Source organism: Dipodomys spectabilis, unplaced genomic scaffold, assembly GCF_019054845.1.
Source record: "Dipodomys spectabilis isolate Male_0828 unplaced genomic scaffold, ASM1905484v1 ptg000212l, whole genome shotgun sequence".
Lineage (NCBI taxonomy): Eukaryota > Metazoa > Chordata > Mammalia > Rodentia > Heteromyidae > Dipodomys > Dipodomys spectabilis.
Window position 1 is genome coordinate 493,040 of NW_024870889.1, and position 18,055 is coordinate 511,094.

General features: G+C 45.7%; 1 protein-coding gene across 6 annotated transcripts in view; it reads left to right on the forward strand.

The window, feature by feature from the left end:
• Positions 1 to 3,220: 3,220 nt before the first annotated feature.
• Positions 3,221 to 18,055, forward strand: part of Ppp2r5c (protein phosphatase 2 regulatory subunit B'gamma) — a 143,647-nt gene continuing 128,812 nt past the window's right edge. For 5 of the 6 annotated variants that reach the window (XM_042696842.1, XM_042696839.1, XM_042696840.1 and 2 more), the window contains exons 1-2: positions 3,235 to 3,313; positions 4,032 to 4,097. In XM_042696842.1, the coding sequence (XP_042552776.1) occupies positions 3,287 to 3,313; positions 4,032 to 4,097 (93 nt within the window). In that variant the 5' untranslated portion in view covers positions 3,235 to 3,286. Of the gene's footprint in view, positions 3,314 to 4,031; positions 4,098 to 18,055 lie in introns of all 6 variants that reach the window. The other variant, XM_042696849.1, reaches the window with a different exon arrangement.

Consider the following 18,055-nt stretch of genomic DNA (forward strand, 5'->3'; position numbering starts at 1 on the left):
ACTGGAGGTAGCTGGGCAGAAGGGACGTGAAGCAAGCTGAGCCCATGGTGTCCTGGTGTCCTGGAAGTCAGGATCAAGAGGGCATCCTGGGACAGGAAGGCCCAAGCTGCAATGTGTCAGCCAGGAAAAATTCATACCAGACTCAGCGTAAACCAGGAGGCAGGACCTCAAGTGCCATGGGTGTCTAAGAGAGGAGACACTGGGAAGAGAAGGTTGCAGAGGCTGAGTCCGGCTGAGGGCCAGGGTGGAAAACCCCTGCCACTGTGTGGTTGGTTGGGCTCTCTGGGAACCTCTGCAACCCTCTAGAAAGACCCCAGCAGCAGATAAACAAAGCAATCCCTTAACCATTTCTCCAGAGCTAGACATGGACAGAGTATATTCAAATTGCTAGAGACCTTTTCAAAGAAGTGTTTCAGCATTGTGTACATAAATTAACATGCTGAATGAAAACCTTTCTGTACAATTATTTAAAGGAAAATAAAGCATTTCAGAAGGGTAACGACGTTTTGTGTGCTATGGGAGATGGCTTTATGAACATGGAAGCCAGGGCTGTCCCAGAAGAGCCCTCAGGCACACATACACACACTGTACATGTGCACTCACACACTGTTTCTGTATCCCCTTTGGCATCCCATTCTAAATCCTTCTTTAGAGAGCAAGCTATATCTACATTCAGCATTCCTTTGAAGACCACAAACACCCAGGGCACAATGTCCTCAGGGAGAGGTAACCGTCAGCTCATATGGTCATGGGATGGCTTCTTCTAATGTGGACAAATGGAAACCAGTTTAGTAGCCGGTGAGGTACCCGCATGTTACATGATGGTGTAGTCAGACTTCTCTGGTTACTATGGTTTCAAGGTCACTGGATGGAAACTAGGCAGCTTGTCTGGTATCTTTTCTATTCCTTTTCTCAAACTCAAAATGACCTGATAATTCCCTAACAATCTGCAACTAGAACTCTGCCGTACTGTCACTCTACCTATGTTCTGGAGACACGGCTCAAACACAATGTCCCACACAGATTTCATCACGCTTCTGAGAAAACTTGCTCTCTATATGCTTTCCTTCCTCATCATTCACTCTAGTACCCAAACTACAAACATGAGCACTAGCTTTTTAGCTAAGATCTTGGCGCTCTCCATCTGAGCAAGTCCACCACCTGCTACCTGTGGTCCCCCTGCTACTCTCAGAGAAGCAGCACCTGGACCATCACCTCCACACTTGCCACACTCCTGACACAGATACTTTTGAAAATGCAAATGTAATCACATCACTTTTCCAATTGAATATTCTTCAGTGACCCTAAAATGCACTAGAAAACAAGTCCAATTACTTGGCAACCCATACCTGTCTTAATCAAGAGCTTTTGTTCCTTGTATATCTCTGGCCACAACAAAGCATCCTATGCAGAGTCCTTCACAATTGCAAGCCTGACATCCTAATCCTAGTCCTTAAAGACTTCTCTTGTGCCATGGCTAGCAGTGGGTTTTCTGTTCCCACCCAGGTATATGCATTGCTTGACAAAGGCAGTACCTTGCTCATCTTGCAGTATGCTTTGCACACAGAAAGCATCCAAAAAAATGTCTACTGAAGTATGCTACTGGTGAGTCACACCTCTAATCCTAGCTATTCAAGATGCTGAATCTGAGGATCAAGGTTCCAAGCCAGCCCAGACAGGAAAGTGTGAGTCTCTTACCTGCAATTAATTACCCCAACAAGCCAAGTGGTTGCTCAAGTGGTAGAGCACTAGCTTTGAGCAAAAAAGCTCAGGGATTACACACAGGCCCTGAGTTCAAGCTCCAGGTCTAGCACACATACACAAAAAAAATTACAGCCCCTTAGTTAATCAAGGTGAGCCTGAAATACCGCTCACATCCTTCATTCCTAGTCTCACTGCCTGATGCACTGCTGCACTCTAGGATGACTTTAATTAGCACCTCCAATTATCAGGAACCCTAGACAGACTGAAGAAGCATGCATTAAAAAGTGATGCTTTTTTCCCCCCTGTGAAAAACTCGGCTCCCCAGAGCTATCAGTGAATGAGAAAAGTAGGTGGTCATCATACTTAAGTTTTCTCATACGGCTTACCATTAAACCAAGTGAAAGAATAAAGGTGAACAAACGTACTTGTGCCATTCAGTATACACTATGTGGGAAACGAACTACGTAACTTGTGGGCAGGGACGTGAAGGGGGAAAACTATGGGAGTGAGAAGGAAGGGGTGACTTGTCCAAAAAAAAAGAAATGTACTCTTTATCTGACTTATGAAATGGTATCCCCTCTGAACCACGCCTTAACGATAACAATAAAATTATATTGTTTAAAAAACAAAAACAAAAACCCAGCCTAGCTGCCGCCCGTGCTAAAATAAGCACAGCCCCGGAGGGCGGGGCCTGGGGCGGGGCCTGCGCCGGAGGAGGCAGGGTCGCTAAGGGGCGGGGCCTGCGCCGGAGGAGGCAGGGTCGCTAAGGGGCGGGGCGGGGGCGGGGCTAGCTCGGCAGGCGGGGCTTGGCGTGGCCCTGCGAAACCGCCGCTCGCGCGGCTCCCGGGCCTCCACGGGCCCCACGTGCACCGCGCACGAGTGCCCTCGTTTTGCAAGAGCCGCCGCGGAGAAGGGCGAGGCCGAGAAGTCACCATTCGCACACCGCTGGCCGCCCACGTTGTTACCATACATTTCAAACGTGCGTTCTACACGCCTTACTCGTCCCCTACCCTGACACACACCTCCACAGCGGCCACGGCCCTGTCACCTAAGTCGCAGCCACAGGCCTCCTCAGACGCCTCGCTTCCCACCGCTCGCCCGCCTCCCTCAGAACCCAGCAGCAGAAGCCGGCGCCGGCGGAGCAACGAGAAGTGGGTGGGAACTGGGCGCGCAGGGGGCGTGGCGGCGCAGCGGAGCGTTAGGGCACGTGAAGGCGCGCCGACCAATGGCGAGGGGCCGTTGAGGGCGGAGGGGCGGGGCGAGGGGCGGTGTGGGGACGGCACGGGTCGGGGCCTGGCGCGGGGGCGGGGCCTGCGCAGGGGAGGGGCGGGCCAGGGGAGGGGCGGAGAGACGCCGCCGCCGCTGCCGCCGCCGCCGCCGCCGCCGCCGCGGCTGCCGCAGCCTCTGGGAGCCTGGAAAAGGGGAAGCGAGAGCGAGCGAGCGACTCAGTCCCCGGGCGGCGGCGGCGGCGGCAGCGGCGGCGGCGGCGGCCGGGGCGGCGCGACGGCCGGGGTGGGGGCGCTGCTGCGGCGGGGGCAGGCGGCGGCGGCGGCAGGGGCGGCGGCGGCGGTCCGCACCAGCCATGCCGAATAAAAACAAGAAGGAGAAAGTGAGTCCCGGGTCCGGGCGGCCGGGGCGGGGGGTTGAGGGGGAAGGCAGGGCTGGCCGGGGCCGGGGGCCTCGGCGGGACGCCGCGGGGCCGGGCGCCCCGCAGGCCGGTGGGGGCGGGGAGCGCCGGGCCCGGCGGAGCGGCGGGAGCTCGGAGGTGGGCAGGTGCTGGCGGGGCGGCGACCCGGCGGCCGGGCCGGGCCGGGGCGAGGCGGGCGGCTGACAGGGTGGCACGCTGCCTGGGTCGTTGTGCGGGGCGGCGGCGGCGACGGCTCAGTGCGGCGCGTTGCGTTTGCACGGGGCGGCGGGGGGGGGGGCGGCCAAGGCTCTGGCTTTAAGGTTTCAGGATCACCCCAGAAACCCTTCCCCGGGGCTTGGCGGGGAGGGAAGCCAGGGGTGTAATGTGGCGCTTGCAGAATGCCCGAGAGCGCTGCATGCAATCGGGCTCATCTGACACCGCTTAAAGTTTTCAGCCCCCCAATACTGACGAGAACGAAAGCGCCTTGATCAGAATCGCGGGGGGGGAGGGGGGGTGTGCTGCATGGCTGCACGGTTTCCTTCCACAATACCGTGTAGATCTCCTGCCGGTATGGATTGAAACCACCAGAAGTTCCAGTTCAATTATATAAATCAATTTCGAAACTGCATTTGGTTTATCTGATGTTCAGCTGTCGAAAAAAAATTGAGAAGACTAATTGCATGCCTTTGATGTTTCCCAGGAACCACCAAAACCGGGGAAAAGTGGGAAAAGTTCAAAAGAAGGACAAGACACGGTAGACACAGAGGTAACTCTCTTCAGAGATTCTTTTTTTTTTCCCCATGAACAGTTTCTAATACAGAGAATAAGGGGATGGAAAAGCCCTAAGTGATAAAACTCTGGGTCTTCCAAAATATTTTCCTATGTAAGACTTTGAGGTCTCACCATTTGGAGTTTTTCAGGTATTTCTTTTTTTCTGCTTTGGAAAATATCAATGATGTTATGAATGTTATGCTGACCTGAGGAACAGTTTTGTTTTGTGTGTGTGTGTGGCAGTTTTGTTTTTTGTTTGGGTGTGTGTGTGTTTGCCCATCTTGGGGCTTGAACTCAGGGACTGGACACTGTCCCTGGGCTTCTTTTGCTCAAGAATAGCACTCTACAACCTGAGCCACAGTGCCACTTCCAGCTCTTTCTGAGCAGTTAATTGGGTATAAGCAACTCACAGATTTTTCTGCCTGGGCCAGCTTTGAACCACATTCCCCAAATCCTCCCTAGTAGCTAGGATTACAGGCCTGAGCTGCCAGCATCTGCTTCGAAGCTGGTATTTTTAAGTTTATTCCACCTCCTTGCCCCTACCAAGTGCTCCCTGCACACAGTCATACAGGGGCTCTGGCTGGACTTCTGTTCCTTCTAGCTTCCTTCTTGTGCCAGCCTCCAGGTGGCTTTTTCAGTGGCCCCTTCCTTATCACCCTGCTTTCTTTGGTGCTGTCTCTGCAGCTGGTGTTCTGAACAAGCTTTTTTTTTCTCTTGATGTCTAGTTCTTTTCAACTCAATAGTGCTGGTATTTTTGATACCTAGTTTGGGTATTTTTTTTGTGTAGTCTTCTACTTTCTCCACTCGCCTCCTTCCCACCTTTCCCCTCACCTCCCTGCAATTGGCAGATTGTGACTTTTCCTTCTTCCTGGCTTTGGGCTTATTTAAGGAACAGCTGGAATGCTCTGTGTAGTTTTGTCTACCTGGTGGAATCTTTGTTCCTTGACACAGTTGTAGGTTGGGAGTGTCTGCAGAATCACCACTTTGGCCTTTTCTTCCTGTGACTAATCGGGGAACTGTAACTACTGAGGCCAAGGGTCCAAGTCTCTGTGAGCTCAGAAGCTGCTGACAAGGGCCTCCTTCAATCGGGGCTCCAGAACTGATCACTGAGGTCTTATCACACATTGACTTGTGACTCTCAGATTCCTTCCTGTACATCGTATTAGAAGAGTTGAGCTCTGCCTGAGAAACACAGTTAACTGGTAATCAGCTGCAGTAGACTTTGATTAGCCCCAGGTTATCTTTCCTTGTCCTTAGTGTATTCTAAGTCTCCCTCCTTTACAGCAGGTAGCTTATTCCAACAAATCTATTGCCCTATCTAGAGCAAAAAGCAGAAATCTAAAAGGTTCTTTAAATATGCTTAGTTAGGATTATTTGCACCTGTTTTTCTCTGCTCTTTCTTTATAGCAGATAATCCACTTTTACTGTGGCTTACTTGCATTTCACTTGCTTACTTCCTGGGTCACTCTTCTGACAATTTAGATGAGAAGTAGTTAGCTTTGCAGTGATATACGCTCTCTTTTAGGGTTGTTGCTCTTTCATTAAAACTGCTAAGACTTCCTACTGTCCTTAAACTTTTCTTGCTAACACGCCTATATCTACTTACTGCTACGTCTACCAAGGGATATAAATGTATATGCGTCATCTGCTTCTATTTTAGAGGAAAGAACCTGGCCATAAGGATAAATAATAAGTTTGAACCTGAAAAGTCCATCAGTAATTCAAAAATTCCCAAATCAGTGCTATGTGGAAATGTGTTTGTAAGGTAGCTTGGATTCTTGGACTGTCTATTGAGTTAGGATCTTGAGCATGGCCTGTAGTGTCTGAGTGTGATGCCCCACTTGTCTTTTTGTATTTTTTCTAGTGCTACTGTCTTAAGAGCTGGAACCACAAGGCTTGAAATGTCCACTGCAAAACACAGATGTTGAGCACCTCATTACCTCTCATAAGGACCCCAGAGGCAACATGGCATTTTAAGCATGACACTTGGCAGGTCACTGTGTAAACTGTTGTTTAGGAATACAGATTGAGGCACATGAGTTCATCTGATCCCTGAGTTGACCCTTACTCCATTGTTTTCTTCCCCTCAGCTTTCAGCTCTCTTCTTCTCTTCTAGTTCCGCCCACTTACCAAGCATGATTGACTCACACAGGTGAATTAAACCATTCTTGCACACATTTTTTCCTCTCCTGTCTCTCAGTGTTACTCTGAACTAGAATACCTTAACCTGAGGGATTTAAATAGGTTTAATATTCCCATGTTGCTTTGGAACATGTCACCTTTGGAATATGTCAGCTTCACAAGTAATTTTGTTCATGTTCCCCATGAACATGTCTGTGAGCATGGAGTTACCACACACTCCCTTCACAGCCTGTAGTGGGTGGAGGACGGGTGCCTGCTCCAGGCTTGAGAAGTAATCCCGGCAGAGGAATCATTCAGGATCCTGGCATGAGGTTGCCATAACACATTACTTCAATTGTGTGAAAGGTCCTTATAGAGGAAACGCTGGCTAGCTGTCTTCTAGCCTTACAGAAGACAAGGCAGCAAGTGGTCTGCATGGAAGATCACATTTTTTGGCTACAACAAAGGAATATTTGACAGCCTGGACCTTTTTTCCCTAAGGAAGATAAAGTCATGGAGCAAAAGGTACACCAGCAAAGTGGAAAGATTTTCATTCACCTGAGGAATTACAAAATTGAAACGCCGCTTCCTGCTTGTCATAAATTATGAGTCATATACTTGTGTGACTCTATTTCCTCATCTGTAAAATAAGTTGGTGAGTTTAAGATTTTTCCATTTTTATTTATGTGGAACAGATAAGGCTCTATTCTGATAAGAAATTTACCCCAAAAACTATATGGCAGGATATATCTCAGAATAACAAAATACTGTTAAAGGCCATCACTATTGTAGCCAACTTGTACCTTATCCTAAAAAGCCTACTTCTTCAATGACACAGATACATTTTTTTCTTTCTTTTATTTTTCTCCTCTCCCAAGTAGAATTTTAAAATTTGACTTGTTGCTTATCCACATGTGTCCTGAAAATGGAAGTTTCTGTCCAGTTCTCACTGCTGGTTTTGCAGCACATATTTAAGGAACAAGAACACAGCTGGACTAATAGGCCACTTGATAATGGAAAATGTGGAGATTGACAAGGAACTATATTCTTGTGCAGCTCTTCTCAGTAGCATTCAAGTCTGGGGGAGCATGACTAGGCACATTTTATGAATATTTAAAATCTTAATAAATTCCTCAAATCCTAAAGTTCATTTTGCAAGATCAGACTGCAGGATGGTGTTGCTGTATTGTTTTGTTTTGTCTTTTGAATTTGTGTACTGTGTCCAAAGTTATGCTTTAAATAATTGTTAATGCATTTGTGAAGTGATTTGTTTTCAGCACATTAAAGGTGATTTGAGTATTGTTCTCTGCTTATGTATTTTGCGTGTCCGGCTCTGCTTAGTTTGGTTCGAAGCCTTTACAGCAACTCTTATATAACATCTATTGCTGAAAAGAAAGCTGAACAGCCTTCCCTTGGACCTGGTATCTTATCGCGACACCGTCTACCTCTAGGAATAACATCCTTACAGATAGTCCCTTTGCAGTTCCATTGCCACCACCCCCATGGTGTTCTGGAGCAGAGAAACAAAGACCTGCCTAAGGTCATATTGCACTGGGTGGTGGAATAATTTTCTATAAGTTAAAACAAATGTTTTATTAATCTGATAGCACATCTTTATATTAACATAAATTTTTTAAAAGATCTTCTCAAAGATTTTTTTTTTTTACTTTCTGTTCATATGCTGGCAGGAGTTTTCGCCTGAGTTAGTTGAAAGAGGACAGTGGGAAGTGTTCAAGGAGAACTGGGTGGTGGCATGGCCGCCTCAGGGGGACATCTGGCCCCTGCGTCCCTGGCAAGACTATAGCCTCCATCTGTATGCTCATCTCTGAGCACTTGTCTTCTGTTTGGACCTCCTGTACCTTGTTTTCTTTCATTCTCTCCCAGCTTTTTTTCATACAACCCTCAAGGAAACGCCAGTAAATCCAAATCAAAGAAGAGGTATTTGGGAAATACTACAGATAAAAGGCTCTGGAAGATATGTGGCAGTATAATCAAATACTGTTCAAGGGCATTGGAATTCATATGTAATTGTTACATAGGAAATGCCATTCCTTGCTTTGAATTTCTTGTCTTGGATGGCTCTTCCCAGGCTCCTTCCCCTAACCATCCTTGCTCAGATGCTGGAGAAAGGTGGCCAGGCTGCAAGAGCCACTGCGTCCCTGCACCAGCTGCTCTCAAGACCTCAAAGAAGCAGTTGGTTCTTCCTTAAACTGCCACCCTCCTCTAACGTACCCTCCTGTCCAATTGTAAGCGTCATAGATGGACCTTCAGGAGACCCCTTGTGATCTTCCACCCCCTGGACATGGAGGCCCAATTCTTCATTGGAAGGCTGTCCTGGGTCTTGTGCTTTGTAGGAGGTTCACCAGCATCCTTGGACTTACCCACTGAAGGCCATTAGCAACCAGAGTGCATCCATTCATTGCTAAATGTTGTCTGGAGGACACACACACTTGCTAAGCTTCTCCACAGAGCACATGTTTACTTACAGAGCAACATATAACTCACCCTGCCGCACTTGCCAACAGAACTGCAGTGCTCAGTTGAAGGGGGTTTCTCCTGTTCACTCACCGAAGTTAGAACCCCAAAGGGAAGCTATATCTACCAACTGAATTTATCCAAGTTGAACCTGATCACCAGAAAGAGCAGCATTGCTTTATGTTCGTACAAATCTCTCCAACTGTCTACCTCTGTAGTCAGTCCATTCTGATATCATGTGTAGTCTGTGAATAACTCCACATCATGATTCTACAAAGGCCACATCATGTCTTCCTGTTAGGAAAGCAGCTTTGACTTCTTGCACTCCTGAAAGCAAATGAGGGACCCCCTGTGGTCCCAAGAACATACCTAAAGACCACTGTTTTAGAACACTTCTGACTAACCTCTGACTAAACGCTTCATCTTTTTAGCTCCAACTCAAGTTCATCTATTTTTAAATTTAAGGGAACGTTTTCACCATCTGGACCATATTTTTTCGACTTTCTAAACTTGTTAGTAATTATTTGCTGTACCAATTATTTTCATTCATATTGTTTCAACTTGCCACCCTCACTAGATGTAGCCCTATAGGATATAATTTAACATGATTCTGTTTGATTAGTGGATTTCAAAAGTGATAAGGAAAGAGTTTCAAAACAAGTTGCTTTTTAAGATTATCTCTTATTTTGGTTTAAAGACTTTTTTTTTTTTTTTTTTGCAGTCCTGGGGCTTGAACTCTGGGCCTGGGCGCTGTCCTTAGCTCTTCAGCTCAAGGCGAGCACTCTCCCACTTCTGGCTTTCTGGTGGTTTATTGGAGCCAAGAATCTCACAGACTTTCCTGCCCTTCTTGGCTTTGAACCATGAGCGTCAGATCTCAGCCTCCTGAGTAGCTAGGATTACAGGCATGAGCCACCATCTCCCAGATGATTTAAAGACATTTTATGCAGAGTTTTTATTCAATATTTATTTTAACTAAATGGCATACTGAGATAGGAAATTAAGGTACTCAGGACTCTCCTGCCTGCTTTTCTGTGTTGTTGTGGTGGTGGTGGTGGTGGTGTGTGTCTGTTCATTTGTTTGTTTTGCTGCCATTAGGGCTTGAACTCAAAACCTCTCTCTTGCTTGGCTTGCTTGGGCAGCTGGCACTCTACCCCTTAAGCCTGGTTTTCTGCTGGTTAGTGGGAGATAGTCTCACAGAATTTTCTACCAGGCTGGCTTCAAACCACTGTCCTCCAGGTGTCAACCTCTTGAGTAGCTAAGGTTACATTAGTGAACCACAAGCCCATGACTGAGTTTGGGTTATTGAGACAGGGTCTCCTTATGTAGCTAAGGCTGGACTTGAACTTGATTATGTAGGCTAGGCTAGCCTTGAACTCAAGATTCTTTGGCTTCAGTCTCATGAGTGCTAGGATCAAAAGCCTACACCACCACACCTAACACCAGGACTTTTTTTTAAAGATGTTGTGAAAGTTTTAAGAAATAGAATATTCTTAGTTTGCTTCAACATACATAGAAAAAAGAGTAGTCTCAAGATTTTGCTAAAACATCTCTACCACGCCTAATGCTCAACCACCTGAATTCCAATTCTGTAGAAGTCTCAACATATTATTTTCATTTCCACTCAAATATGTTTTCTATATGCCTCCAGTTCTTTTGCTTTCATTATTTTTCAGAGGGAGCCTTGAAGCATGTGCTTGGGATCAGCCTCAGACTTTAATCTTCCTATCTCACCTTCTGAGTAGCTAAGGCTACAAACATACAGCACCACTCACAGCCTAGGATTTCATAGTTTAAATTTATTTAGGGAATCAAGTGTAGTGACGTACCTCTATAATCCCAGCACTAAGGAGACTAAGACAGGAGAACTGCAGGTTCCAGGTCAGCCTGTGCTACATAGCAAGTTTCAGACCAGTTGAGAATCAGAGGAACATCCTGCCAAATAAATATTTGGAGAATGCTTTCCAGTAGAATATACTTTGAATGTGTTTTGTAAAATAGAGCTTGTCATGAGCACATCAAATCTCATGCAAACATTTTGTCCTATTGACTGGGGAGAATCAAAACAATAACATGGTCCTAACCATTTGTGCTGTGTGACACCTGTTGCCTCTGGACAGTCAAGTATTTGAGTAACCTGGACCCCATTCAGTCAGACCTCGTCTCTGCTGAATGGAGGGGACAAGATGGAGCCCATCTCAGGGAAAGCCAACTGGAGCTTGGAGTTAGAACATCAGGTACTGGAAAGCACGTAAACAGGCACAGGCTTACCACTAAGTGGTCAAGTTCCAGGAGGCACATTAGGCAAGTAGATAAAGCATTCCTCTTCTAAAAAGAGTTCATCAGATGAGTGACAGGAAATGATCTAACTTGGTCTGGGAGGTGTCAAAACTCCAAGTTCCTGTAGGCTGAGCATAGACCTGCATCCTGCCACACAGTAGTGAAGTTTTCCCCCTGCCTTTATGGTATAACTAGGCAGTCTACCCGCCTTTCAACATTACTAGGGATATCCTCTAGAAGATTGCAATTAGGACTTTACATCATGCATGAGAGCCTGTCAGAGGCCAGGCACACATAGTGTGCAATCATCTTGTGTTTTCTTATCAGTGAGTTGTGTTAAGCAATGACTTCCCTGTTCCCTGCTTCTTGGGCAGGTTTAAGAACAGCTGCCACAGTGAGGTGCTGCTTTTCAATACAGTGCTGCAGTCTTCACGTCTCCACCTGGGGGAGTCAGAGAACAAGCCTAGACCCTAAATGCCAGGGGAAAAACAAAGGTTTGAGGACATATTGGATTTTCTTTCATCATGTATATCTTTTTAAAGATGAGATTTATGCCCATGGCCCTAAAGAGCATTCATTTGACCAACTGCTGATTTTTCTCAGTGATAATATCAAAAGACTGGGAACTCTGAAGTGTTAGAATTGCCCTGGATATATGCTAGCCAGTTGCCATATCAAGTAATTTAAATTTGAATTAATGAAACTAAAAATTAAAATTAAAATCTAGTTCCATAGTCCCCAGTGGCTTGTGGCTACTTGATGGCTATCAGATGGGTAAGTGTCCAGCTTCCCAGAGCCTCTGGAGCTTAGAGCTGTTGTCCAAAGCCAATCCTAACATGAGTGAATTTAACTTAGCTTTGCTAGCTGTCACTCTTTATAACATGTCAAATTTTAAGGTAAATTTAAAGGTAAAGAAGATAATTGGCCAGAGAGAAGGAAGTAGGTAAAATTTGGGAACAAGAAAATCAAAAGGAATGGATCAAGAAAATGTGGTATATATACACAATGGAATTCTATGCCTCCATCAGAAAGAATGACATTGCCCCATTTGTTAGGAAATGGAAAGACTTGGAAAAAATTAAGTGAAGTAAGCCAGGTCCAAAGAAACTTAGGTCCCATGGTTTCCCTTATTTGCAATAACTAGTATATGTCTGAGTCAAGCAGAAAAGGTCAGATAAGTTGATGTTAGGGAAATGAACCCTAAGATATGTATTCAAATGTTTTTTCTTTCAGGTGATTGTTTCTAGCACATTTATAAGATTATTTCTTTGTTGCTTTGTATGTCCCTCCCCCATGGTATAACCCCAGCTTTCACTGTATTTGAGGTTGGTATAATTTGTGGAGGGGAAGGGAAAAAACAAATTGTTTAAATAGGGATACAGGTGGATCCATTGCAACAATGAGATGTACAAGTCGTTATGTGGAAAAACAAACTTTATAACTTTGGTGGGGGGGGGAGGATTGGTTGGGGCAGGAGGAGGATGGGAAAGATGGGAAGGGGAAACAAAGGAGGAGGGCCATAATGCTTGATAAGAAATGTACTCATTATCTTGCCCATGTAATTGTAACCCCTCTGTACAGTATTTTCACAATAAAAAAAAAAAGAAGAAAATAGGCTGCCTTCATTTTTAGAGGATTTTAAGGGCGCTCATAGCAGCCTTAATTTTCCTACAGTCTAGTGTCTATGGAGTATATATGCTTCCCTTGATAGACACCCAGTATCAGCTGAATAATTTCTGATTTTGCTCCTATGGTCCACTACAGCTGAGTTTCCAGGTCCAGACCTCTAGGGGGCCTTGAGCTCTCAACTTTTCCCTTGCCAAGCTGCACTGTCCAGTACTGTTGTCATGGGTGCACCTGTGCTTCATCCTTAGTCTTGTTACTGCGGGAGGTCACAGTTCTCTTATTCCTTCATTATTCATGTGGACTGGGGTGCACAGTCAACCTTCATCCTCCCTCCTGCATCTCCCCTACCTCTCACCAGTAAATGCTGCCCTAGAAAAACACTTGCTATGCAGGGCCAGGTAGGAAATATTCTAGATGCAAGTCTTGTTCTCTGACACAACAACTTAGCTCTGTTGTAGCAAGAGACCAGCCTTAGATGGTGGTAAGCAGATGAATGCTACTCTGGTAAACAAAACTTCATTTACAAAGTAGGGCCAGAAGTGGCCCGGGAGTGGTAGGGTCCGGGGGGACCCAAATGAGGTTCAGCACTTAGAGTGGTAAGAGGCCGTCATGTCGCTGCCCTCAGGCTCTACCCTTGAACTCCTACCTGAAACCAACCTTGCTTATTTCCATCGCCTCTGAAGCTGCTCCAAGACCTAAAGTTTGGCTCTACCCAATGGCATTTTAAATCTTCAGAATTAACAGCATTTGAATGAAGGAAACAAGCTGCTTATTTAGAGTAGTAATTTCTTATATCATAAGGCTTCTCAGAGTAAGGATTTGTCACAAAACTACTTGCCTGTTTTGCTGTTCCAATGAATAATTTTGAAGGTCAGAGACTAATAAGCACCCATATATCTCCTGACCAGATTTGGGGTGTGGGTAGGGAGAAGGGGCAGGGAAAAAAGGGTGTACTGGGGCTTGAACTCAAAGCCTTGGTGCTGTCCCCAAGCTGCTTTTGCTAGTGCTCTACCACTTAAACCACAGCTCCACTTCCCATTTTTTGGTAGTTTGTTGGAGTCTCCCGCACTTTCCTGCCCCAGCTAGTTTCATATCCCCATCCTCAGATCTTAGCCTCCTGAGTTGCTAGGATTACAGGTATGAACCACCAGTGCCCTGCTTGCTCTGTCCAGATTTTTTTGCTCCACATTTTGGAGGGTTCTGCTATGGGAGACTGCACACCTTTTCCTGAGGGTGAAGGACATCTCTGGCATCTTGTTTCTCTGTCCACATACTTGACGGCTTCTAGGAAGACTTGAGGAGTGGGCCCTGTATTCCCAAGGCAAGCAATGCCATTTCCCCCGATACTTTCCTTGTGAGCCTAGCAAGGTATGGGGGGCCAGACCCAGGAGCAGTGATCCAACTACCAGCTTGAGCACCAGAGCTTCTACATGGGATCAGGGTCAAGGGCCTACTTGGGCCTTGCTTAACTTGCCCCATGTGACCTAGCTGCCCCTCCCACACGGTTCCTGGTGTTTCCCCAGTCAGGTAGCCCTGAGCAGACACCTTCCACTTTATGATGTATCTTCCCTTTGGCCTCTAAGCTCCTCACGCACAGCTTGGGGGTCCCCAGAAACACAGGTACTTTGTAGATAAGTAGGGAGCCTTAGTGCTCACACAGAACTCTGCAGGCTACTGACCTTCAGTGGCTTCTAAGTGAAGGGAGATCAGCTATTTTGGTTTGGGTTTAGTAAATACTGTTTTTGAGAAGCCATTTCCTACCATTGAGCCAGACACAAGAAGGCTCAAGTCATTCCAGGGGCATGATTTGCCTCACTGAATGAATAGATAAAAGCAAAACTACCCTTTCCCTCCAGTCTAGCAGAGTGGAAAGAAAGAAAGAATCAAGTCTTTGGTAGAGGTTCCCGTCATGCCGCTGAACAATAGTGTCATACTTCTTGACAAAAGTTAAAAGATCAATATCCTGTTTTTACTGAATGTGTAAACTCCTAAAGTACAAAAGTATACGTGCCACTTCTCACTGTCCAGATGACATTAATGCTTCCTATGCACCCCGTTGCTGCCCATGGCACCCTTGCTGTTTGTGACAGCAAGCCCTAAAGGATGTTTCCGATGAGAGGGTACTGCAGCTCACCACTACCTCATTCTTGTTCCAGAACTTTTCCAGTCACTCCCCATGTGTACCCTGCCCCAACAGCTGATGTGCTCTTGGTAGATTCGCCTCCCCTCTATATTCCTGTATGTGGAAATATGTAATGCAGGGCCTTTTGTGTCTGGCTTCTTCTACCTGGCATCATGTTTCAAGGCCCATGTATGTTGTCATCTGTCAATATCGTTGTGGCTGAATTATATTCCATTCTATGGACATTCTATGGGCATCCTGATGGAATTTGGCTATGTGAACAGTGCTCCTATGAGCATTTTACAATGTGCCTTAGTTTAACTTTGTTTACAGTTCTTGTTGATGTACACCTGGGCAAATGTGTAACTGCTGGGTCATTCAGTTATTTTGTGTGCTTACTGAGGACCCAGACATCCTCCACAGCTGCTGCTGTTTTTATTCCCACTAGCAATGCACAGGCCTCCAATTTCCCACGTCTTTACTAACAACCATTATTTTCCATTTGTAATACAATGTACCACTTAGACATACTGACAGGTACCTGTAATCCCAGAACACAGGAGGCTGATCACAAATTCAAGGATAGTCTGTGCTATGTAGAAAGATAATTGCCTCGGGCTGGGAAGGTGGCTCAGTGGTAGAGCACATGCCTTGCATGCATGAGGTCCTGGGTTCGATTCCTCAGCACCACATAAGCAAAAAGAAACAAGCCAGAAGTGGCACTGTGGCTCAAGTGGTAGAGCGCTAGCCTTGAGCTGAAGAGCTGAGGGACAGCGCCCAGGCCCAGAATTCAGGCCCCGCGACTGGACCCAAAAAAAGAAAGAGAGAGAAAGAGAGAGAGAGAGAGAGAGAGAGAGAGAGAAAGAAAGAAAATTGCCTCAAAAAAAAAAAAAGCCAGGTGCCCATGGCTCACACCTATAATCCTAACTATTCAAGAGGCTGAGATCTAAGGATCGCAGTTCAAAGCCAGCCTGGGAAGGAAAGTCCATGAGACTCTTATCTCTAGTTAACCACCAGAAAACTGGAAGTGGAAGTGGAGCTGTGGCTTAAAGTGGTAGAGCTCTCGCCCTGAGTAAAATGGGCTTGGGGACAGTGCCCAGGGGTTGAGTTTAAGCCCCATGACCAACCCCCCTCAAAAACAAAACAAAACAAACAAAAAATACAGCAAAGCATGAAGCCCGGGCTGGCGGTGTGAACTGGAATGTCACTGTGGTTTCCATCTGCAGTTCCCTGGTGGTGTCTTTTCACGTGCTTGTTGCCCACTTGTTTGTCTTCTCTGAAGAAATGTCCATTTAAGTCCTTTGCCCCCCTTCTTTACTACGCTCTTTTTTTCTGTTACTGGGTTGCTGGAGTTCTTTTTGTATACTGGATACTAGACCCTTATCAGAAATATAATTTTCAAATATGTTGTCATATTTTGTTAAATTATCTTTGCCCTTTTTTTTGTCGGTCATGGGGCTCGAACTCATGACCTGGGCACTGTCCCTGAGCTTGTTTGCTCAAAACTAGTGAAGCCCACAGCTCTACTTCTGGTGGCTAAGAGTCTTGTCCTGTTTGGGATGGCTTCCAATTATGATCCTCAGATTTCAGCCTCCTGAGTACCTATTATTATGGGCGTGAGCCACTGGTTGCCTGACTTACCTCTGCCTCTTTTGATAATATCTTTTGTTACACAAAGTTTCCAATAATTGTGAAGTCCAACCTACCTGTTTTTTCTTTAGTTCTTTGTGGTTTTTTTGTGTCATAGTTAAGAAACTATTGCTAAATTCACTTCCATTAAGTTTTACTTCTGTGTACTTATAAGAATTTTATGAAAGCTTTTTATTTTGGTTTGGTTTGGGGTTTGTTTGGGGGAGGATGATGGATTTTGAACTCAGGGCTTTGTGCTTGCTAGGCAGGGTCTCTGCTATTTGAGCCATTCCCCCAGTCCTTTGTTGCTCTGTTTTTCAGAGAAGTCTCACAGTTTTGTCCTGGGACTTGGACAATGATCGTTCTATTTATGCCTCCCATATAACTGGGATGCTAGGCACCAACTACTACATTTAGCTTGTTGGCTGAGATTAAGTTTAACCAACTTTTCTGCCAGGCTGACCTTGAAATGTGATCCTAAATAGCTGGAATTACAGGTGCAGACTATCATAACCAGAGGATTATGTGGTTTTAACTCATATTTAGGCCTTAGATCTGTTTTGAGTTGTTTACCTATGGTATGAGATAGAGGTCTAGCTTCATTCTTTTCCATGTGACTGTCCCATTGTCACGACAGTCTACTAACAAGGGTGCCGGTATTCTTTTATCATGCAGTGGTCTTGGCTCTTAGTTCCATCTCACTGACCCGTATGTTAGGTCACGCTACTTGATCACAATTCTCCTTGAAAGGATACTAATAGACATTCAAAAATAGGTTTTGTCTGGGAATACAAGTCATTTGGCATTGCCAAAACATAAAGTATATGTTCATGCACAAAACAGTTATGTAAGGGAGAATCAGACGTTGTTGTCAGTGATGTGGAGAAGAGTTAAGAAGCTCTGGGCCATCTTGAGCGCTTTGGAAGGTAAAAGGGTGCTGAGACATAGTCCAGATCTCAAAAAGTGTACCATTTTTGTAGAGGCAGACACGATCAAGGCATGATGTAAGACTAAGGGAAATACCTTAAGAATATCAAGGCTGTGGTTGAGCCCGGCTGCAAGAATGTGGAAGTGGGAAAACTTTATAAACTATTGACATTTGAGCCATGATGGAAGGTTGAGTATTTGAAAACCTTTAAGCATGGAGAAGTGGGGTTGGTGGGAAATGTAGGAGGCATCTCATGTAAAAGGAACAGGCCCTGCCACAGGACATGTCCAGAAGACATTTGAGAATCTGGCAGTAGGGTGGAAGGCCTTGAAATAAAGGGCCCGTGTCTGGAGTTTTTAAAAAGGGAAGTCTGGCAGCAGAATAAAATAGGGAAAGGCTCTAGTTGTTATGCTCTAGTCTAGAGGTGATAGGGTTAAATTAAACTAGAGATCCCATCATCCAGCTTTGCATCATGAGAACTCTGCCAGACTTACCTAGCCTCCCCCACTTCCCTCTCCTCACATTGGTTTGAAGGAAATCTGAGCCTGTGTTTATAGGACTCTAGTGATCCTTGAGTGCATACAGACAGCACACATTGACTAGATCTGGCGACCCTTTACTTACCTCAAGTCATCTCTGCTCTGCATCCAGGTCAACTTTATTTATAACCTCCACATATGAGAGAGAGCATGTGGTAGCTGTCTCCGTTTCTGACTTGACTTCACTTAACACAATGTCTTCTAGTGCCTTCCCATGTTGTTGCAAATAATGAGTC